The 25,174-nt window shown below is 35.7% G+C and overlaps 1 protein-coding gene across 11 annotated transcripts in view; it reads right to left on the bottom strand.

Annotated features, from left to right (window-relative positions):
- Window positions 1-8,763: 8,763 nt before the first annotated feature.
- The window catches only part of TTC39B (tetratricopeptide repeat domain 39B), a 74,627-nt gene continuing 58,216 nt past the window's right edge, over window positions 8,764-25,174 (bottom strand). For all 11 annotated transcript variants that reach the window (XM_021525530.4, XM_085565996.1, XM_085566000.1 and 8 more), the window contains 10 exons: window positions 23,784-23,892; window positions 22,880-22,947; window positions 22,733-22,792; window positions 22,257-22,418; window positions 21,104-21,195; window positions 20,688-20,808; window positions 18,742-18,853; window positions 15,330-15,447; window positions 14,072-14,188; window positions 8,764-13,142 (listed from right to left, as the gene is read on the bottom strand). In XM_021525530.4, coding sequence (XP_021381205.3) covers window positions 13,046-13,142; window positions 14,072-14,188; window positions 15,330-15,447; window positions 18,742-18,853; window positions 20,688-20,808; window positions 21,104-21,195; window positions 22,257-22,418; window positions 22,733-22,792; window positions 22,880-22,947; window positions 23,784-23,892 — 1,056 coding nt within the window. In that variant the 3' untranslated portion in view covers window positions 8,764-13,045. The remainder of the gene's footprint in view (window positions 13,143-14,071; window positions 14,189-15,329; window positions 15,448-18,741; window positions 18,854-20,687; window positions 20,809-21,103; window positions 21,196-22,256; window positions 22,419-22,732; window positions 22,793-22,879; window positions 22,948-23,783; window positions 23,893-25,174) is intronic.

Genomic DNA, 25,174 nt, shown 5'->3' with positions numbered 1-25,174 from the left:
ATAAACAAGAGAAATATGTCTCTTTCTCCTCCTAAAGCTCTCTCCACATAAAGCTCTAAAGGCAGTGTTTTACCCTGAATCAGTCCTAGATTTTGCCTTACAAACCTAGAAATTACTGAAAAAAATTACTCCCAACTTCAGCAAGGAACATAATTTCTCAACCATCTGAGGTGTTGAGATGTCCTTAGTCACAAACTGCTAGGTAATAAAATGTCACGCTGTAGCCATTTCTAGAATTATACTGGTAATTTATATTTACCTCACAGGCCCATTAGAAGTACTGTTAAGAAACTAAGAGTCTGCCTTTACAGCAGGATCATTGAGAAATACTACCTGTTAACAAGTTCAGAAGGATCTGTTGAGGTTTGGAAAGTTCTTTCAGCATGCTTTAGTGTGAAATACATAGAATATAATATGGCCCTGGAGAAAGGCAGAGGGTGCTCACACAGGATGTGGAGACATCACTGAGCATGACAGTGTTGCTTTCATTTCACATTCTCTTAGGTAAAATATGTATAAACACAAAAATGCTATTAATAACCTTAATGGAGACATGGAAATTAAAAATCAGAACATAAAAGGTAGAGAAGACTCAGAGTGCATCTTGGTTTTCCTTAGCATGTGGTCAATGAGGGTAAAAATAAAGCCTCATCAAAATATTACCTCCCTGCTAACAGATGAATTTGCTGCCTGGCACAGCAGAGAGCATCAGCTCCACAACAGATTTCATGTGCCTCCTGGTGGAACAAAAATCATTGGCTCTGGCTGCTCACAGGTGGGTGCTGTCCATGAAGTGGGAGCTTCAGACAAAGTCTATTAAAGAAACCCTGCCACTGAGTCACAAGTTGCCAAAAAATCCCCCTTGCTTTCTTAACTCCACCTCACAGAGGGGAGTCTTGGGATCTCATTGTAGCCTCAGACTGTCAACAGTTTTTTTTTTTTTTTTCATAACTATGAAGCAAAGTTTTAAAGATGGCAAATCAGATATATTTATAAAATATGAGTTATTTGTTTAGAGAAATAAACAGAAGACCTGTATCAGAATTACTTACAGTACAAAAGCTAAAAAACTAGTTATCTATTACATAAAATGGAAAAATGCACTATATTAAAGCAACTATTTATTAAAGCTAGCAAAAGAAACTTTAAGTAGAAGTTTTGATGTATCTCACCACAATTCTCTATGTGGAATACTTCTTCCTCTTTATATCAGTCCCTGGGAAGCAACCATGAAGAGGCATCCCAATCCATGAGAGAAACTCCATATACTTCACATGGAAGAAATGAAAGAAAGTACTCTGGACTTTTATAACATAAAGGATTTGGCTATGAGACATATGCCTTCAGGTCAGTTTAGCATCTTATCTGTCAAATTTTACTTCAAAGGGTTTGAAGATAGTAAGTCAAGTAGGGCTTTTAGGATATCCAACACAAAAAATTACTGGCACCTCCAGTAGCTCACAACAAATAGTTTGCATTGTTTGTATCTTCCGACCGGATTCCAGGCCAAGCAGGTAAGCTTTGTCAGGGTGAAGTATTCTGCCCAAAATGGGCCCCTGTTTGAATCTAGAAATCAGAGCTACCAGGCTCATCCTGCACCAGAAGCAATCACACCTCATCTATAGCAAATGAGTATCTCTGCCTGAGCATGTGACAGTGACCCAACACCCTCTAAATGGAGGGAGTCAGCTGGGCTCACCTCCTTCAATCAACCTCTGTGCTAGTGCCTATGCTGCAGCTGCAGAGCAAGCATTAACACAGGAGAAGTGCTCTCCCAGCACACAGAAATTCATAATCCTAAGGTTGACACTGCTATGTGAAATTACGCCTAAACTGAATAATTACTAATTTATTTTAGATACATTTTAAAATAGCACACATATATATGCATGCATTTTCATATGTATGTCTATATCAGGAATGTGTATTACACAAAATGGCTACCAATGTCAAACAAATACATTTTAATAGAGATGTACTTGAAATACATGTACAATACAACAAAGATGCTGAACAAAGTCCCAGGCTCTGGTAAATGGGTAACGTCATTCAGTCTTCATCTCTGACAGAAGTAATTCTGCAGAATAATATCCACGTGCATAAATATGGAGATAGGATTTCATCCTACATAGATAGAAAATCTCTGTTTATCTGATACAACCTAAAACTCAGAAATACTTCTTGACAAAAAATGTTACTATTGCAAGGCTCTGGGAATGGCATATGCAACTCTACCAATGACTGCACACTCAGTGTGCATTCAGACCCACACAAAGGCTTAATTCTCTACACACTGATCTGGTGTCCACTGCTGTCAACTTCTGTGTCAGCACTTTGAGAGCCCCAGAGTCATCAGGGCTGCACAGAACCCATGGGGCTCTGACACATGCAAGGCAAGAGTACTCTGCTTGCCAGAGCACCACTGGAAAAGGGTAATTGCTGGTCTTACAGCATGTAGATTGAGAAAGTAACTTGTTGAGTGAATGCCTTACTTTTTTGGGAGGCAAATTGAATCCCCTGCTGAGATGTTCCTAGTCAATCAAATTGTAATGCCAGAGCAAAGCTGACATGTTCAGTTCACGCAGTGTTGAAGAGAGCAGTGGCTTCTGGAAAACTTGCTCTAAGAAAATCTTATAATATTGGCCCCTAATATAAAAGTAATTGATTTTAAAAGCATTGTCAAGATTATTATATAGATTTGTACATGCTACATTACTTTGGGTTTCTTTCTGGTTTTCTAACTGGATAATTAAGAGAGAATGTTTTGTTTTTTAAGTGCATTAAAATCTTTATGTACAATTGGAAGTAATTTGCCACAGAATGTCCCATAAAATCAGCTGTATGGCCATCTGGCTCTGGGGCATTTTTAGCTAATATTTCTTACAGGTCTTTATTTCTTCCAAGGCACACAATTTGGTTCTCATAGCAAGAGCAGCAAGGAGTTGTCAGGATAACACCTCTGGTTACTGCTATGCTGCCCTCCATGCTCACAGCATGCACAGCTTTTTTCTCAGTAACCCCTGTTTTACATTCCTTTCTCATTTTCAACATCTATCTGCAATCTCCTACCAGGAAAGTTGCAGATTTGAAGCTTTGCAATGCTTGCTTTCTCTTCTCTGGGTGGAGCAAGACATCCATGCATTAGGAACTCTAAGCCCAGTGACAGCATCAGGCTCAGTCTCTATGTGTCCACCACAGTTGTGCTCTTGCTCTTCTCCAAAATGGGAAAAGACCCCAAGTGTGAATCGCATGAGATCCAAACAGGCAATGCACAAGACTCAGAGTAGTCTGACAACAATAAACATCCATCTGTCTCAACCGCCCCTTCAGATACTTCTTTACCCTTCCCACCCTAAAGGTCTAAAGAAGGTGGTCCAGCCCCCCATAAGAGCTCCATGCTTTGGATCTGTCATGCACTGTACCTATGGGCCTCCAATCCAAAGTGCTCTCTCAGCTAGTATTTTGGCTGTCTACTCTGTCATGTACTCATTCGGGCAAGGCAGCCAAAAAGGCAATGACTGGTTTAACAGTTTCTGGAACACCAAAGCCATGACACTAGTTTTTAAAGAGGTTTTACCACCGTGATACCAATAGTATTTTTTCAGTCTCCATATCTTGCTTTCTGCCTGTACTGCTTTCTGACTACTGTTTCCTTTCTCTATAATCTTCAGATGCCTGTATTCAGTCCTCCAACTGATTCTCCAGCAATTAGATTGTCCTTAGTAACATTGCACACATTTCTCAGCTTCTCCTAATCTTATTACAGGCACAGCTATTTATTTCATATCTTGGAAAATAACTCCCACAGCATTTTGTATTCCCAATTCAATTAGATCCTATAAAGAGCAAGCCCTCTGTTTTTTGGTGTAATTTCAGGATCCTTTGTTTTTTGTATTGTCAAGAGTGAGGTTAGCTTCTGGTAGCCAATGCCCTCCCTGAGGGCAAGAGCCTTTCACTGCTGATCTGGTCATTGAAGTTATTTTCTGGAACAATATAGTAGAGGGGAAGAAAAATTAAGAGGTTGCAAGATCCCATTACAGGTGTTATTCCAGAGTCCTTGTCCAGTCATTGCAATTCTGGGCCAGCACAATAAGCCTGCAGTTTCTGCTGTACTAATATTGAGCAGCATGTTAAGCAGTCTGGAACATCTCAAGCTCAAGGTTCTGTTCTTACACATATGAATGTGCTTATTGCTTTTACCATCAGTTAACATTTTGATTACAACCAGCTCCACCTGCAAATTGTGAGCAGAGGTCAGCAAGGATGAACATTTTGTCATTGAGGACTCTGAAACTGGGACATGCCAGGTTCTGCTGCTGTCTCTCACTATCCTGGACACAGAGGTGGAGGACTGTGACTAGGTTATTCTCACCAATGGTGGCTTGTCTCACCTTCAGCAGAAAATCTCATTTTCTCTGCTGACCTATGGTTCTGGCCACCCTGTATCTTGTGCTCTGCAATTGAGCAAGCTCACAGTGTCATTTTTTGCTATTGCATTCTCATTTTAAATGCTCCAAGTGCGAGAAATGGCTTATGCAATGCACCTCACCTCCAGGCAGGTGCCAAAACAGCAGTTCAAGACTGGAGAGACTGCCAGTCTGGGGTGCTCTGCTTAGAGGAATGTTTCCCCATAGAAACCACTTAGCCCAGTTCCCAGTGTGCACCCTCTGGCCAGCAGAAGTGACTGTGATCCCCCAGCTGCTAGAAGGCTCGCTCCATACTAAGGTTTGCAGATCAGCCCAAGACCTGGTGAGTGTCTAGTCTCTTGCACATGTTCCTGTCAATAACAATGTCTGTGATGGAGAACACAGGGCTCTTGTTTGCTGGGGCTTTTTTCTTTAACAAGAGCACCTTGTGGGGTTTGGCATCTTCTCTGTGTTCTCACTTGTCCTTGCTCATGCTGACCATGTACAGCTGCCATTAACCAGGGTCACTTCCACACATAGAGGCAATGTGAGCCAATGGCAGGCAAAGCCAGGTGCCCAGGATAAGGGCTGCTCCCCTGGCTCTACATGGTACCCCTGGTGCATCTGTCTTCAATACACCGCGCCATTTCCCTGCTCTGTGAGCTGCTGAACTGTGTCACTGTCTGCACCCCCATTCAGCTGGCAAAGAGGGAGAGCTAGGCAGAAACCAGCTGATGCAGGCTTGAGTTTTCAGAGAGCTGGGAGAAGAGAGACAAGATAAACTAGGTCCTGCTAAGGGTGGGCAAAGGCAGTGGGGCAGGGGAGCAGGAAATTTTCTTTGAGCAAGATCACCACCCCTCCCAGCTTCTCTTTTCCAGATCTGAACCCAGTCACAAAAGGAGGGTGAAATCTACAAGTGATGAAGGACCTGTTAGGTACAGAATATGGACAAGATGCCTACAAAATAAGATTGAGCAAACAAAATTTTGTTTTGTAACAATTATTTTCCTGCCAAATATTTCTATCCTCTGTGCATTCTGGTTGGATTGAATTGCATAGTGCTCAAACTTGTGCCTCAAGTCTCAAAAAAGAGGGATTTTATGCCGCATATGTTCATGGTCAGCTACTAGTAAGGTAACTTCACGTTGTAAATAAATAAGAAACAATGAACACTATTTGCACTGCTGTTTTATCTTACTTTGTTTAGAACATACATGCCTTTCTCGCATCTATGAGAGCAAATTTTAGTGGTTTTGAAGGAATCGAAATGCAAGTCTGAGACTTTAATTTGGTCCTGAAAACAGTTCTAATTTGGCCCCTAAAAAGCTCAGACACAGTATCATGATTGTTAATAAACACCTGTTTCCACAAACACTGTTGGAGTCAATCCAATATAAGCAAGCCTTGGATGATGGTATATTGTTTCTTAGGGCCTGACTGACAGCACAGGATCAGACATGTTGCACCAAGCACACGGAAATCCATATGGACACACTGGGTAGAAAATGGTGCATTGTTTGGCACATACAGATTAGGAGTTACAATGCAGAGTCTTCTGTGAGATCCAGCAGGGCTACTGAGCCAGGCTTCTACCACACAATTTGGGCAGCAGCTGCCAATCTTAGTTAGGACAGTTTAAGTGTTCCTTCAATGTTCCCTAAGAAATAGCTAGGAGACAGAGCCTCCAGCTACACTGATCTATTTTCTGACAAGCAATGCTTTTGATTATAATAGTTAACAATACAGTTGTTATAATTTTTCATTTTATTGTCATAGCCATGCTACAAAAACAACATTGTAACTAAGAACTTCCAGATGGAGAAGCTATTTCTGAAATTGTGTAACACCCCGGCAGGTCCTCCCTGTTGCAAAGTGAGCAGTCTGGGGGTTTTTGGTTCGTTGGTTTGGTTTTCTTTTTGGTTTTTGTTTGTGGGTTTTTTGATTTTAATTTGTTTAGGACACCACCACCTCTGGATTACATTGCCTCCATTTAGTTAGCAAGTGAGTACTCTGCACTATAATTTCTCTTTCTAGACACGTTTCTGTCAATCCTTGTGATAACATTTCATATTATTCTATTTGGTCCCACAGTCTAATATGACATCAATTGTTCATGCGCCACAGAAACTCCTACCCAACATATCCTTATCCATCACACATGAATTTCTCTTGCATTTTCTCCCTTTCCTAGTGGGTATCCTCTTTCCCATCTGAGTGGGGGCAAGTGCTACAGCCAGCAAAGACAAGCAGGTATCTCAGCTGCACATTATTCCAGGAGTTAGACATTTGTGAAAAACAAGATTTTTATTTGAAGACTCCTACCAATTTCAGACAGTTTAGCAAAGAGGTGAGAATAGGAATCCAACTTTGCTGTCCTAGGAAAGCAGTAAAAAATTCAAGGAAAAAAAAAATTAAAGGAAAGCTCCTTTTTCAGCTGCAGAATTCTCCAGAAGGAAAACAGATGCTGACAAATTCTCTCTGGGGTTTCATTCAACAGAAATACTGGGGATGTAACAGTTTCCAAAGTCTACCAGGATAAAATTTCCAGATGACACATTAGAGGATATTCAGACTGGTTGACCTAATCATATTTAGTTGCATAGGTAAGATTCCTGAAGAAAATTAAACTGCTTATTTCAGAAGCCAGAATTCCATTTTTTGTTCTGCCAATGTCACTCAGTAAAATTTGAATTCAATTTTGCAGTGAACCCAGTACCAAAACTTTCACAGATTTCCTCAAAAGACTTGTTCAATAAGAAGAACTGTTATTACTCAACAGCATACAGTGTTTTGGGTTGCAGGTTTTATTTTTCAGGCAAAGTTTTTTTTTTTTGTTTGTTTGTTTTTTGTTTTCTTTTTTGGTGTTGGTTTTTTGTTTGGTTTTTTTTCTGCCTAAACTATTAAAATCTCAGCTTGTAGAAAAAATAGCCTGTAATCTGATATTCATTAGATGTATTCTCATAGGCCTCCAGAATACACTGCATTTAAAGTATCATCCTGATGTAACTGTTCATCTTCTATGGCCACTCTTTCAAATCACAAAAATCTATTTAAAGCAGCTTCCACACCAAAAATTCATTATGAAGCAGACACAATTATTACAGTGTTATTAATATTATTACTTGCAATAAAGGAAGTAAGTTGTTTCCACAGCATATGAACAGTCTAATAAAATTAATGTAAACAACAGGAGGAATACTTTCCATTTGCATTGTGAAAATAAACTGATCTTTAATTTTATGCATACTATAGAAAAAAAAAGTCTAAACTTTCTTCAAAGGGTAAAACTAATTAATAGTAGGTGAAGGAACATCTGACCCTCTTTTCATTGTCAGCAACAAGTTTTCAATGCTCCTGTTTAAAAACTAATACAGATGGATTTGAAGCAACTTTACTGGTACAACCAGAATTTGGAGATTTGAGCCACGCATCTTTTCCAAGTAAAGCTTGAGCATGCATATTCTACACCATATGAAATTTTTAACTACAGCTAGATTCCTTTGTAGAACACTGCTTACATAAGATCATTCATGCATGCAACACAGAACCTCTCTTAAAAGAGAAACAATTTAATCAAGGTTGGGGGTGGGGTGCTACAAATGAAAGTTTTATATCTGCACCTGAGTATATGTAGACAATGTGTTTTGCCTAGATGTAATTTCCACAACCTTGAGCAAAACTGTAATGAAAATAAAATCATACTTAAATTCATACTGCCTTCTTTTCTACAGCCAAGCCTAGTTGTGAAGATCACTAATGCTCTGGGAACAAGTTATGCCTAACATAAGCTATATAATTAGCATTAACCTGATTTTACAGATCACTCTACTGACTGTAAATACTGACATGCCATTTAAGCATGTCAATAAAATTATCCTTATATACTCTTACATCCACTGTACAGTAAGAATATTGAGTTTTGAGGTCCACATTTACATGCTCAAGCAGATAAGGCCATTAACCTCTCAGACAGGATTTTAGTAAAACCGTAACTTTTCCCAGAGTCATATGACATGAACACTAAGTATTTTCCATGCTTCAATGGCACAGATATTGAATCTCAACTACTGTAATTTTCCTGGAACAGAAGACCTGACTCAGAAAACAGAAACATCTCCTATTGCTTATGTGTTTGAAGAGTTCTCTCTTTAGATCTAGGAAGATGTTCCTACCTGGGATTACTAGTTGATTTATGCTCCTCTACAGACTGGAAGTACATGCTTACACTACTACAAAAAGTAAAGTATTTAGTCTTGCAATCACTAAGCATTAAATTTGTTATGCCAACATTGAACTCTTGACTTTTATTTTCCAGAAAGGTACTCTTCTACCTATTGTAAAGTTAAGAGCCACACTGTTTCTTCATGAAGCTGTCTTACAGCATTTATTACCAGATTAAGGAAAAAAACAAACCAAAACCCAAAACACAAAAATTCCTAAACACAAGTAGCACCACAAATGCCCCCCAAAAAATCAAGAAACCCCACAGCTTATTTTACATTTGCTATCTACATTCAAAGGATCCTTTATTTACTCAATTGACTTTAACAGCTTTGTACAACCTCTCAGTCTGGACAGGTTGTATAAGAGCTCTACACTTAAGGTTGCATTTATAAACTAGAGATCAGGCTTTTTTTGATTATAATGCCTTGGTAAATCTTAGCTGTAGGTTCTTGATGTACAAACAGAATACAGTGCAAATTCAGCACTTGGTAGCACAAGCAGATGTGATTTATTCCTCTGAAGTGTAAATCCATTCTAGTCCATCACAATGAACACTTTTATATGCTCTTTAAACCAGAACACACTTCATTCCTCATTTTCTGTTTTTCTGCCCTCATCGTTTATTCATCAAGTACCAGATAAGAACATGTGCAAACCTCAGTAGATTAGAAGCAAAGAGACTGCAGCACCAGGGCAAATATAAACATTCTTTGTTCCACTAGGCAGTGTAAGAATATACAGAAACAAAAGACATGAAACATTAGGATTAGTAATAAAATAAGTGCAAAGTCTAAGTTGAATTTGTTACAAGAAATTACTTGTTTTAGACATTACTTTGCAAGATGTTTTACAAACTTACTAAGATCTGATTATTATACATTTCTCTGGCCATAAAGTGCTACATACAGCTGCTACCCCATATGTATTAGAACAGATATATAACAATCTTGCTTCAGCTTTCTTCTAACATATCACTTCCACTTTCTGTTAAAAACAGAAATTTATTCTTTATTCTGATGAATAAAGACTTACAAACCATAGTACAATGATCTTTCAACAGATTAAACATTTGATTGATTTGCACAGACAAAGTTTTTTGTAATAGTTTCTAAGTAGGCAATTCTTAATCAAAGAGAAGCTTTGTCCTATAACCAGGCTAATTTATTATTGCTTATTAAAAAAAAACCCAAAACATCTATTATAAGAAAGAACTAAATGACTTTTTGTCATAATGTAAGCTCAGCCTTTCTTACTTAAACTAACAACTTAAATTTGCTCTTGTATATATTGTAATTCCTACTATTATCAAGAGAGGCTATATCATCATAGGTAAATTATCAGCTTTGCTTAATTAAGTCTCAGCACAATATTCAAAATTCCTGTGGAAGATGAGCATGTGCGGTGAATATTATAAACAGCAGTTAAGACTAAGAGCTGTATTTAAGGCCCAGTACAGAATACAACAGATAAAAAAAATATTTTAAAAAAGCCACAGACCCTTTGTCTGACTCTTAGACAGAAATCAGTTAACTCAGGTGTAATGTCCTAAATAATACTGCATCACAGTATTGTGTCAAGGATACGTGCACTTTTCTGAAGCATTTGGAAAACTAAGCATCTCTTGCAGCTCTGTGGAGACCTACCTTAACTGAAGGGTTATAAATCACTCTCACACATTTGTATGTCCACTGTTAATAACTTGAAAAAAAATGTTCAGAATAAAGCTTAAAGTAAGAATTCTGTACAGTCAATCTTTCTAGCAAAGTCTGGAACAGCAGCACAAAAAAGAAGCAAGCTCTAAATACTTAATAATGGGTCCTCAAAACAATATGGAGGGTACTGCAAATTTGTGTGGATGAGCCTGTCCTCTGCAGTAGTGCAAAAAAGGCTGATCCCAAAAGAAACACAGTACAACATACAACAGAACTAATATTACCTTTGGAAGGCTGAACTGAATAAAATATTTCTTTTTACTCTCTCTTCAGTCAGTAACATCACCCATGGAAAAAAGTACACAGCTTCTTGAAGCTTTCTAAACTTTGAAAAAATCAGTTTCTAAGGAAGATAATTGTTCATTTTTTGTGAATTTTAATTTCTATCTCAAATCATCCCTAAATATTAGCTGTAAGACACTCCCCTCAAAAACAAGACAACAGAGACTACATCACGCTCCGCCCTGAGAATCTGTAGTCCCAATTATATAAACCGAAGTACTGCTTGGAACACAAATTACAGAAGTTTTACTGGCAATTGTTCCCATCACCTTCTACAGAAAAATGAAGCAGATCCTAATCCAATAATCAGATTAAACCAAAATAATCCTAGACTGAACAAACAATGCCCACAGATACATTAAAAGTATTTTCTGAAAATATATGAGTTTATGCTCACTACAGTTTACAATCAGATATATATAAGAATGGATAAATCTTTAGAGAAGTCATTCGACAGCATATGCTAATCTCTGTTTTGAGTTTTAGCTACAGTCAATTGAATACATTTGAAAATAAACATGCATATTTTATCAGTAATTCAGTGTCTTGGGTATTTAAGTGTCAAACTTACATGTGCATAATTTTACACAATAACTTAAGTTACACATTTACAGTAGGCACAAATTCAACAAAGAAACACTTTGGATCAGGTTTCCATTTTGAAAGACCCATTATGTTTATTTAGCTAATATTTTTATACTCTTACTTCTCCTGTAAATATACCACTCTATTACAGAATTATAAGCAATTAAATGTATAAGTTATTATAAATTTATTATATGTATAAGTCATAGAAGAAAGCTGTGTTCTCAGTAACCTGAGGAGAAGTGCTATAGCATTTAAATGATATTACTGTTTAATTAGAAACTTCAGTTATTTATTTACTAAGGACACAGTTTTCACCTATTTCTTTCATCCTGATTTTGCTTGGGTGGTAGTTAAGGGCAGCAAATTACATACATGAATTATGTAATTATGTAATTCATAATTAGGTATTATGAATTTACTGCACAGAAGTAAATATACTGAACATGGATAAAATACGGAAATGGCAAGTTTTGCAATAGCTAGTGAAAGAAGAGTTCCTGGGTGTATATGTAAATTTAAAAAAATGCATTTTTATTTTTAAGAACAGACAGGTAGGATGTGTGTATCTATAAGAAATTCATAGGGAAATGGAAAATTCTATTTAATAGTGCTGATTGCATATAAGCATGACAAGAAAAATACACTTATAAGCATCTCAATTTTACTGCGCATTTTTGGTAGAAATTAGACTAGAATATGCATATTTTCTTAATGGCAAGTTTAAAACTGGATTCACTTTTTGATGCAAATCAACTTCTGTTAATATGAATTCTAACTCATTATTAGGAAAATACATAAATCCACCAATATTTTATTTACTTTGGTTGGGATCCAAAAACAGAGAATACCAACCAGCGTGCTAATCTACAAATACTAAATGATTGCTTAAAAAAGGGAAAGAACAGTACTTTCTCCAGATCCACAACAGGGAAGCTGGGAAACAATCAGTTTCATTTGTGTCAAGAACTATTTGGGGTAGACATCAGGCAAAATTTCTCCATCTTTTCTCGCTGGGAAAGACCATCCTGTGTAACTTAGAAAATTACTTTCTCAGTGCTTTGGTTTTTTTTCTTTTCTTAAACAGGTGAAATGAATCTGTCAGGATCAACTTAAGACTGCTGATTCTACTTTAGAACAAGGACATAATGCCCTTTGTAGCTCTGCTTTTCTACAAGTGAAAAATATCCCCTGTATGCCCTTCTTTTGACTGAAACAGACCTGCAGAGACATTGTAACTGTAGCCCTGCTTAGCTTCATCTGAAGCCCTCCTTAGATTCATCTGACAGAGCAGAAATATTGCACTTCAGACAGGTTAATTTTGTTCCCAAAATGAAATTTAAGTTAAAAATCACTAATTCTTTCCTCTGGAACACAAATTTCAGAATATGGTACACCAAAAAACATGGTTAAGGTTATCTGCAGACATTGCATTTTTGTTCCAGAGGGAAAAATGTCTTAAGTGTACTGCAGAAAATAAAACTTTCATAAAATACAGAAATTATCACCAGTTCCACTGCATAACCTGCATCTGTTCTCATATTAAAAAAAAATAAAGTATTTTCATTAAATTTTATTGCACCATCACCATTTTTTTTAAAAATATCCCCCATTCAAGTCAAATATTAAATTATTTTTATCAACAAAATATAAGGTCTTCTTTAAAACAGCACATAGATACAGTATATGCGCTATACAGAAAAGTCTAAAAGAATTACATACATCAAATCAGAAGTGACAGAAAACAATCGTTATGTTCTTCTCTATGATTAAAAAAATATTGAAAAAAGACTTTGTAGGCTATTTATTGTGTGCATGAAAAGCATCCCTCCTCATTCAAGGTGTAGAAGCAGGTGACACCTTCAAGCTGTCAAGTGCTGCATGAATTCTGAAGTGCAACCTGGACTCCATAGAGTATTCCTTGTAGTTGTTTCTGCAAAAAAGACAATTTTTTTAAGAAAAAGATTTTTGGACTGAATTATTTATACTTCATATGTTTGTAAGGTGTCTTTATTCCTTCAACACGAAGCAGAAACTGACACACAGATGAGTTATGAGACATTTAAAACTACATCCACAAATTGAGCAAAGAAAACTTAGACCAGTACTAAAATTAATGTCCTGATAAACTGAACCTGTGTCTTAGCATCTTTCTTTTATTTTGATCCTTTAACAGCCCTCCCAATTACTGAAATTTGCTGTGAAGAGACAAGCCAAAATACTACAGAAAATACAACAGGTGTTAGTAGAAAATGTATGCTTCAACTCAGAACACAATTCAGCCAGAGTAGTAAACATCATAAATTGTATTCTGTAAATCCCATTACCCCAAAACAAACAAACAAAACCCCATGAGGGGACACTATTACAAGACTGGGCAACTTCCCTATAAAGACAAGGCACATTCTGTGTTATACTACAATCTACAGATGATGCAAATATGCTCCTCTACAGTAAATTAAACTCTCAACTGGTCTTCTACAACACAATGTGAAAGGAAAAAGGGGTGTGGTCAGACTGGTGTACTAGCTTTTGACCTTCTCTTATGGACACCTTTAGTGCAACTGATTTAATTCCCACAGCTGCCCTCTGGGACAGAATAGTACATATCCCTTCCCTGGACTCTCCAGCTTCATCCCATGCATGCAGTGGACCCTCAGCCCATACAAAAGGAAACATTTTTCCTTCATACAGTGTCTTAACTGCAAAATTCAACTATATTGGACAAGTCCTGCAAATCAAGAACAGAGATTTATAATTACTTGGATTTTGCAAAGAAGCTGTCAGGAAGAAAAAACAAGTGTCCTCATTGCTTCAAATATACAGTTATTCTTGATTTACAAAATGATAAAATCCACTTACTTTGCAGTTTCTATGTATCTTATTGCTTTTTCTCTCTCATCCTGTTGTTTGTACAGAAGACCCAATTCATACAGCGTGAATGGCACCAAGTAACTGTCATATTTTATTTGCTTCTCACTAGAATACCATAAAAATACAGAAATGGTTACTTGCAACCCTGTCTTGAGTGACTAGTTAGAAGTTTAAAAGCAGTGACTGCCTATAACAGCACATAGCCAGAAAAATCACTGCCTGTAACAGCACATATCCAGAAAAAACATTCTGAAGCCTTTTTTACTGGTTAATTCTGTACACATTGATAAACAGTCTTAAAGCACCAAAGCAGCCCTAAACATGTAGAAAATAAAATTGAACAAAATGTAGGTAATCCATGCACCAGCAAACTTTTACTCTTACCCATGCAAAACATACAGTTTATGAAGAACTGCTGTCTTTAGATTTTTTTAAGATCTCTCAGCTATAAAAGCCTGCTTGCTGCCAACTACCTTTGGAAAAAGATGTTTCAGAAATGGTGTTCCTTTAACTTGTAATGAATCAAACCCCTCTGCCCTGTAACTTGCAATGTGCTTGAGTAAACTCACATGGGATCTTAGAAATGGTAAGAGAAAACAAGATGGCAAGAGAACTAAAACACACATAATTCTCAATAACCAATTTTATTATCAATTATTAATTTTTCTAAATCACTTGTTAGAAACATTGCACATGTAAGTATGCTTCTTCAGTCCAAATACCTAAAATCTTGTAAGAAGTTTTCAACTACAACCAGTACCTGACTCGTGTTTTATAAAGAAAAGCTATTACAGCTGATATGGAGCTTGACACCTGAAAATCTGTAACACAGGAGAAACCAGTCTTCAGCTGAAATATGTAACAACTTCTCATCTACATGGAGGAGCTTTAACTACTGAAGTACTAAATACTGAGTAAAAAAAAATAAACAAAACAAACAGGACACCTATCTGAATTGTCCTTATAAAGGTAGCTCTGCAAATACAATTACAAATGTATTTGGGTATGTTACCTACCAGTTAGATTTATTTAGCCTCAAACACCACATATATAAAGCTATAGTAAATGTTAAATTGTTACAGAAAAATACCAGCAGTTTTCTGGTTTTCTAATTACTTTCAGATGTATTTTAATTCCAGGTCCTTAACACAATGTTTAATTAGTCAAAATTCTAACATGACAGCTGCAACAGGAATATCAAAAATGTCACCAAGAGCTATAAAATCTATTTCTGTTATTTTTTTACCTTTGAATTACTTTGCTGAAACACAGTTCAGCTTGCATCAGTCTTCCCAAGTTTTTCAGACAAAGGCCTTTCAGTAGCTGCAACATGCACATATCGTCCACATAGTATTCATTGTGATCTAACAGCAAAAGAGAGATATGTCAAACAATTTGAAGACATCATGAAAAGAAAAATTTGATTTTCAACAGGGAATATGTATTCAGACATAGGATGTTATTTCATATATTCTAAATTTCAAAATGTACATAACCTTCAGGCATGACTTAAAATACTGTCTACTAAAGTAGATGTGTCCATGACATCTAAATCTTTTTCTTACAAGACAGGCAAAGAAGAAATAAGAAGGAATTGAAACATCCAACAAATAGGCATAAACATCATTAACTGAAGATTAAACAGTCATTAATTAAATAACTTACATTACATAAACAGTCATTAATTAACGATTTCTTACTTGCAATAGCTAAAACTACAGTGAGACAGAAACCATCATATTATCTTAACAGCTTCCCTGCTACAGAGCACTGGCAGACCTCCAGAAGCATAAGTAGCATAAAAAACCTGTTAAACCACACCACGACTCTCTAACAGAACACTTCAGAAGCATCATTTTGCAGTACAAATTCAAGAAAGCATGTTTCCTAGTGTTTTCATCATCTCTAATGTTTGAGAAACCTCAGTAGTAGTGTATAATATTTGAAAAATATTTGAAAATAAGTAGTAGTGTATAATATTTAAAAAACTATAATGAAAGTTTTATGTTCAATAGGACTAAAAATACCAGATGAAAGAGGGTAATTGATTCAATTCAAAATTTACTTAACAAGTGTGATCCTTTTTAGTTCCCTTAGTTTGTAGCATTTGCTGGGTACAAGGAAGGAAAAGAAAGGAAGGAAAACACATATGGATAGACAGATGGCACCACATACATTAACAATTCAGGAAGCAAAACACTCTCCCTTCAGATCATGTTGTTTACAACTAATTACCAGCTCTCTAAGGTCACATTAATTTTTTCCTTAATAGTCTGCCAAAGAAATCCTACGTAAACAGTTCTGAAACATGCAAGACAAACGCATTTTAGGATTCAGCAAAGTGCTTTGCCACCATGTTCAGCCTTATTTCTGTCTGTGTTTAAACCCAGAAAGTCTTGATAGATTGTAACTGACAGACTGTGCTTTTAGTGATAGTAGAAGTGCAGCGCATGAGTACTTTGCATTCTCTCTAGCCTGTTTTTTGCTAGGCTAACGTACTGGATTCTGTGACTGTCTCCTGAAGGACTCAATCATTTAAATTACTGGAGGCATGCACTGATGTCAGTAAAGGCTTGCCAGTCTTTACCAACTTCAACTAGTACTTTTATTTCCCAAAAGAATAAAGGCTATTATGCCAAAACATTAACACTAAATGCACAAACTACAAATGCACAGGCCAATTTAATACAGATAACCTTGCAATAAATGTGGGACAACCATCTTTGCACCTGCAGTGGTCTACACCAAAGGAAGTAACATTACCAGGACAAAAAAACAAACAAAAATTATTTTTTCTTGAAGTCAAATATTCTTTTTTTATATATTGGAAATTAAATTAAAAAGATTCCCAGAAATCCTTTTGGGAAAAAAAAAATAAAAACCCCATCTCTAATGTCTTCCATTTGTTTCTTCTATCATCTCATTCAGTCCTTGAGAGATTCCATGCTGTGCCTGTTCATATGAAGCAAATGAAATAAAAACAGTTCTATTAAGTCTCAATTCCTATGTGTCCTTTATGTATAATTAACACCCTTTTTTCACAGCACTTTTGCAATCCTTTGATATTACTACCACTAAAAACTGTCTCTTAAAATTACATTGTAACCTTCTTACACTCTGCTTGCAGCCTTAATCTCGTTTTTTTGTAGGGATGCAGCAGCAACTCTGATAATCAAAGTCTTTATTTTCACCGATTCTGTATCTTTAAAAGCAGATCAAAATCACATATGTGATGTCCAGAATAAAATTATATGTAACTGAAGTTATTACCAAAAAAACAACACAGAAATTATATGCACTTTCAGACTATATTCTATTTGCAAACATTGAATTTCCGTAAATAAAACAGAGTGCTTTTATTCCATTGCTTTAATTTTGGTACCTTATATGTCTTTACTCAGTGATTCAATAGGAAATTTACTTCACTGTTATAACTGATGAGCATTTCTAGTACAAATCTCTGCACAATACAGCACTGGATTTCCAACAGGTTCTGCCAAAGCCCTGATTGTGGAGCTCACAGGAATTAGTTTATTTGCAAATATCTTGCATATCGCTACACTTTTGTTTTAATACAACAACAAGAAAAAAGGAAAATGCTTGAGATTTAAGAGGCATGCTACTGATTCTGCAGAAAAGTGAAGGGCAACATAGAAAATAAAGAAACTCATTTCAAACATGGCCATACAGGTTACTCTCATTTGGTTTATTATATCATCCAGATTTGACCATTATATATTTCTTGCATGTCCCTGTATAATTTCTTATGCATCGTGTCAATTTACACTGTAAATCATACTTAGATACATATTATGTTTCAGAAGTGCTGTTTTAACCACTGCTAAATTGTTCGTAAGTGTAACTAGAATCTGGATTCAATAGAAATTATTTTAGTTAATTATAATTTTAAAAGTTTCACATGCTAAATATTTAATTCTAGAAAAACTCAAAAGAGAATTCTCCCCAAAAATTCACTTTAAAGGTGAAAGAACCACCATGAAAAAATATTATAAAAATCAAGTACTTGTGCAGTAAACCAGTTATAATAAATGAATTTAATTCTTTTAGGAGTAAATTATGGGCTGATTCTCTAAAAATTACTCCAAGATGTAAAACCACGGTCAAAGTCTATTTGTTAAGTATGTTTCATTTTACAACTAGCAAACATGTTTTATTTTGCCAGAAAGTAAACCAAAAAAGATCATTCATGCATAGCACTTCATCGTATCTTTTATACTTTGCCATATTCTATGCAGCATGTGTCCTATGCAATAAAGCATGATATAAATTGGTTAAGAAAAAGACATTTTCTGACATTTAAGACATTAGCAGATTTCAGACATTTAAGACATTAGCAGATTATGGTCCAAGAACACTCTCAAAGACAAGAAAAACTAACCTAGACCAGTCGTGTTCTGTAACTAATAACATCATCTCCCTGAGTTTTCTGTATTCGTCTGCAGCATCAATCACACTACATAAAGAACGTATAGAAGAACCACTCCTAACTTTCATGAGGCTACAAAATTTCCATACTTAGACTTAATTAAATCATTGTCAAAGCAACATTCACCTCGCAGAATATCAGAAGACAAAAGCATAGAAAAGTATCAGCATTCCTTACAAGAGTATTCATTCCATCTTAATTGATCACTTACTAGTTTCATTTTGTAGAGCGGTTTCTTCTTTTTCAATTGTTACCAGTAAGTTATCAGTGAGGTCTGCTCTTTTGCCCACAACTGCAAATCCATTCCAGACATACATCATTTCCTGATCAAAAAAAAAAAAAACAAAACCAATTACCAACCAAAACAAAAAGGTGAGAAAAACTCAAGGAAGTGCATAAATATTTAACTAAAGAGTGCCTCTGAAAAGGCTGCTGTGGAACATTTTTGAGTACACTACCAAAGTTTGTTTTGGTACAACATATCTATGAATAGGAAAGGAAAAATTACATTGAACGTGTGTTGAGAAGTTAACATATAGGTTTTTAAGATTTCAGTGTTTTGATGCCTTTTTAATGGATTCTACTATGATATATTTTCACAGATATTCAGAAATTAAACTGAACAGATTTTATCAGGACAGTTTACCATCACTCATATAACACATCAGCAAAACTGGATGCATTATATTCAACTTGTGGCCTCTGCTGCCTAAACTAAAGAAGGAGCTAAAAGTAGTATCTGTCTAAAGGATGATACATAAATTTGAAGTGCATTTGAGTGTGTGCTTGTATATACAGTATACTTATGTAAGTATGCACCCAAAAACATGCTCTGGTGTTTTTATATATATATATATATACACTCTAATCAACAGCAAAACTGCAAGTAGATACAACTTTCTAGATAAAAATGTGATTCTGGCAGGCATATCCATTATTTGAGTATCATTTCTACAAAATTTTGCTGGAAAAAAAAACAAGGCAAATCTTGGAAACATGCCCTCCCAGATGCCTCAGTACAACAGTAAGCAAAAATCTTGTTTTGATACAGCATCACATTGTAAAACTTGAGGACAATGCATTAACCAACAAGGATGCTAACCAACAACGCTAACAAGTAACTTTGCCAAGAGCTTTACTCAGTCATTACAAACTAGAGTACACTTGTTCTACCATAATTGAAATTACACCTCTGAAATATGAAGCCTAATGTCATTCTGAAGCTGATACAATACAATGGTGAAGTATTTCCACTTGCATTTATACTGTAAATATGTACCTTTTCAGACCGAGAAAAAAATCTTGTTGTATCAAAATCTGAAACAGTGTTATTAACATCATCAACTACATCATGCTAGATTTGTTTCAATTCTGCAGTCATGTCTAACTTATACATACTGAAATAAACCATACATGATGTTTGGTTATGCTCAGTCCATGATGAAAAAATTCCTAAATTACAACATTAGATACTTGATTCAACAGCAAGACCAAATATATATACTCACAACTTAGAAGCACTCTGCTGTATAAGCCCAAGACAAATTTTGCTTAGTCCTCTACATGGAATTTAATATAGAATTAATTTTAGAACCTGTGGATTAATTTTCTTTGGACTCCTCTTTCTATATCAATGAACTTTAACGTAAGAAATTTCTTCTTGAATTAGGTTTTTCATGTTGTTGGTAAATTATGCATTTTAGCATACACATATGAAAAGTGCACATAAAAACAGACTGTGAAATACTTCTGCATGTTTTAATCAGACTCAATACAAGGGGAATAAAAAATCACAACAAAAACTGACCACCACTCTTCATTTTCATCAATAAAAGAAAGTACCAAAGTACTCTTCAACTTCCTAATGAGTCTAGGAGACAAGGACTAAAATCCTGCCAACCTAAAGGATGTAGTTTTCTGTATGCTGAATTTTTCACATGAAAAATAAGTCGCTTGTTTCAGACTGCTGCTTAGTTGGTAGTATGATCCAGTCCCTAACACTTTTCACCAAAATCACATCACATTAATGCAGTATGTCCTTTAAAAATTTAAAATGCAAGCATATAATACCTGACAATATTATTCCTTCCCTGTACAATGAGCTATTCTGATTTCTTTTCTCCTTGAAAAGAATGAAAACAAAGCAAGAACAAATACCAAGGCAGGTAAGATCAGCTTCACTGGCTGAGGACATGCATAGCGTCGAGCTTTCCTTACTGCAAACTTCTCAGTCGGGATAGATTTTCCTGCAATTCTCTGTTTTAGACCATCCACTTGTCTACAAGAAAGGAAAATGGGAAAAAATAAGTTGTTTATTGTTTTTTTTTTTCATCTCATTTCAGTTAGAAAGATTTACTGTTTTCCTCTGAAATATAACATCTTTAAATTGTTTTGCGCCATGAAGACCAGAGGTGTAGGATATATCTTTGCTGATAAAAGCAATTCTAATGCTAAAGGCAAAGAGAAAAAATGGAAAGTTTATGGTTATAAACACGGGGCATATCATGGTTATAAACAAGATAAAGACATAAGAGGAGAAAGAGTGCACGTTCAGCTGCTTTATAAAAGTTTACCTGAATAAAGACACTATGTCCTCACCAGTCCTCTTCAAATCATCCTCTGGAAGCATACACAGAATTGCTGCCTTCTGGAATACATATATTGCCTATTTCAAAAAGAAACAGCAACAGATTACCACATCTAATTTTGTTTCATCAATACATTAAAGACTGAAATCTCTCCCTCCAATTGCTACAGCAAAGTATTTCCATAATTCTCAGGCAGATATAACTATAAAAGTTCAGTATTCCCTTTGTCACATAGTTTATGCTGTAATTTTATTTTTTATGTATTTATATTAATATTTTATATTAGTCAGAAAGTTAAAGGTATCTCCTGCAGAGAACAGCAGAATTTATTATGCAAACCACTGTCAAAGAGATGAGGTTAAATTACTTAACTTATCTAAAAGTTTTCTACTGTTATCATATGATCTATTACATGTAGAGACATGCTTGAAAAAAACAGAAAGAAATATCTGGGTACTGATTCAAGGAAAGTTTAATAACTCGGTTTTGCAGGAAAAAAATCTGTAATTCTATTAAAGATACTTGCACTTAATGTTAAATATACTATTCTCGTCCTCTTTTGCCAAGAATTAGATGTATACCCTTTTTTATTAAGACAATAAAACAGTAATCTATAGAGGAATAGATAATAATAATGCATAAAAGGTCATTGGCACATTGCGCTTGGTTCATACTCTGAAAAACATTGTTACAGGGAAAAGTTTATCTGATAGCCTAGCTTTTCTTGTGAGATCCTGTCCCCAGCAGCCTTTCTCATTTTGTGCCACAAAGCATCTGCTGAGTAGGAGTGTGTGTTTATAAGCACCAAACACAGTTTCTTCAGCCAAATTTTACTAGTGAATGGTAGAACTTGACTTGAGAGAACAGTTTGCAGTTTTCCTATCCCTCTTCTTTCTCCCAACCCAGGTAAGTACCAATTTTTGGAGGGGCCAAAGCATTGCTGCTTATGCTTCTGCTGCTTTGAAACATGAAATAAAAAGCCATTCTTAAGCACCCAGTAAAAATATTTTGGTCCCATTGTGTCTTTGTTTATGAGTTTCTCAGGAAGGCAAACATTACACTTGTTGTGTGAAATGAAAAGTAACTTTAACCGTAGAGACCACTGGCATATCACAACAATGTCCACCTGCCTATTTACCTTAGACCACCTGCTCTCTTTGCTGAGCAGGTCTGCATACCGATATGCTTGAAGCCAGTCCTGCTGGAAGGTGTAGCACCACATCAGTTCCCAGTAACAGAGATGATGAATCTGTTTCCACTCTTGCTGGGCTGCTATGCAGTCTTGGAACGTCAGTTGTGCCTATGAGTGAGCAGTTAAGGAAGAATGATGAAAACTGTCTCAATTACAGCTCCGTGTGAGAGCAGTGTCTAATTACAGGACAAGTTCTTACCTAGCACACAGTTGGAAAATACCTGACAAGTAAAATAAGATAAACTTGCCTTTCAGTCTCACTTAGAGAGACAGCTGGAATCAACATTGACAGTAAATATGAACAGAGATAACAGCATACTCATCAGTCCAACTGATATGTAGATGAATTAATTATTTTTCCTCCTAAATTAGTGCTTAGGCTAAACACTAAACAAAAATCTTAGAAAGAAAACCTGATTTACCTTTTCAAAATTTCCTTTCAGTACATCTATTCTGGCAGCATAAAATAGAATAATGGAACCCTTGAAAAGACATGAATAAAATAACCAGTTAGGAGTTTGAGCATAGGGAAATACATTTCTGTTATAAAATGTATTAGAAATACGCACATTTGGGAATTTCTGGAGGTAGGGTTCGAGGAGACTGTCTGCTTCCTGAAGGTTGCCTTCCCCTGTACCTAGAAAACATTACAAACCAATCTCAATGTACTTAAAAGAATCCAAGTTTCATGGACTATGATTTTGTTTTCACATCGTATTTGACAGATCAATGGATGACTGCTTTACGTGAACTCAGAATTATTTGGTCATACTCTGTTTCTATAAAATTAAATTCTTGTCCCAAATATACTAAGTTATTTAAAAATACTAAATGTCTGTAAGTAGAAACAAATTGGAATTATATAAATATTTTTTTAGGCTGCTCCATTACTGATCCTAGTTATATTTTAAAATCCCTTTAATTGCTTTAGCGAGATAGGAAAACATTCCTCAGCTGCCTCTTTTCCTAATTTTGAACTCAGTAATGAAATACGAGTGATACTGGAAGAAATGAAGTTCTCCTTAATTTCCTGATGAGCCTGAGGGACAAATACTAAAATACTCAAATATTAAAATGTGAAAATATATCATAAAGAAGCATATAGAATTAATTATGACTTCCAACTCTAAACGGCAAAAGCAGCAATTAATTCTGGTTGTATAGCTTTTTTCTGGAGATAGTTTTTACAGCATCTGTTGTTAATTTATGGATAATGATTTTTCTGAACTTAATAATGTTTTCCAATATTTTGCTTTTCAGACAGCCGTGAAAATGGAGCAAGATGCTAATATAATGCTATCTACTCTCACTGTTTCTGCAGACATATCTATGTCATGGATATTAATCTTAAATCATAATTAAGTATACAGCAAACTCCTATTTGGCCACAATTTTGAAACTCAGTTATAAAAATATATCACAATATCTATCATAAGGTGTAGCACGACTAAAAAGCTACACAGTGGGTCTCACCAAGGATTAAGGAGACGTAAGTATGATAAACCAACAGGGTGAAAGTACACAGAATGGCCCTCAAACTGCTGCCAGATGCGCCTTCCCGTAGTTGGTGGAGGCCCAACTCCTAAGAAATATCACAAACACATGCAGAATTAACTATGAGTATACAGAGTTACTACCAATTTTTTCTGGCTAACCAAAATTCAGCTTTCCTTTCAGATGTAACTATTTAATAATTCAGTACTTACCTCAAATCCAACACAACCCTCTACCAAAACACTTCTGTCACAGCTAACAGCACTCAGGAAGGAGAAGACTAATCTAACTCTTAATAAAATCATGCATTTCAGTGCTCTGGTGAAATGGGAACACCACATGAACCATGCAGACACACAGGTCTACAACCCTTTCTCCATTATGTTCTGACTATGAGCCTTTCAGAATAACACCCTTCAACCTATGTTTGGTGGGAAACTCTCCCAGCTGTTCCAGTGCTACTTGTTCGTGTGAGAATTCTTTCATTGAAAACCCTGGTTATCCTCAATTCTCTTCCATCAAGTCAGCCACTACCTTGAGGCACTGACCAATATATTACCTCTGCTGATATACATCAATGTCTAAAGACAGATCCAGATTCATGGAGCCTTAAACAGATCTTAATATATGAGATTTATGTTTCTGTTTAGACCCATTACATAACAGCTTGACTGTTTGAGTGGCGTTGAGCTCACAGCCTCCCTGATCAAAAGCAATGACTCCCCAGAAACATAATTTTGCCTCAAAACAAATATTAAAAGATCAGTTTTATTGCATAGCAACTTGATGAATTATAGGACAATTCAAGCACCACACAAAAAAATTGTGATGATATTTCTTTTTCTTTCAGCCTTTACTGCATTTTCAGTCATGGAAAAACGTGTATTTTGGAAGAACCTCAGCAAGAACCAGGTTTTTCAGGGGAAGAAACTGAATAAACAGGTCTCTACTGAAGTCTAATTTTACAGCAGGAGAGCCATATTGTGGACAATCTAACAGTAATAAGACCATATGGTGACTGTAGCAGTAATAACTTGAAGTTAAACTGTGTACTGTTCTGTGGGTTACTTTATTACAGTTTTTTGCCTAAGTTTAGTTTGGGTTTTTCTTTTCTTATGGGCATCGAAAAAAGTTTTAAAGAGCTGTAAAATTACTTAAAAAACAAGTTACAAATATTTTTCTCATCCACAAGAGGAAGATGTATCTAGATTCCAGGGTGACACATGATATACAGAATTTTTTTTCCAAAGAAATGGGCTCAGATTTTGGGTAGAAAAATGTAGAAATAGGATTCTTCCCTCAGTTACTGGTGAGGAATGTCAATTTCTGACCATGTCAACAAGAAAAGAAAGCTGATATCCTCAACTTAA

The sequence above is a fragment of the Lonchura striata genome, chromosome Z, assembly GCF_050655825.1.
Source record: "Lonchura striata isolate lonStrDom1 chromosome Z, ASM5065582v1, whole genome shotgun sequence".
NCBI classification, from domain to species: Eukaryota; Metazoa; Chordata; class Aves; order Passeriformes; family Estrildidae; genus Lonchura; species Lonchura striata.
The sequence above is the reverse complement of the archived record's forward strand: the minus strand, read 5'-3'. Positions and strand labels throughout refer to the sequence as shown.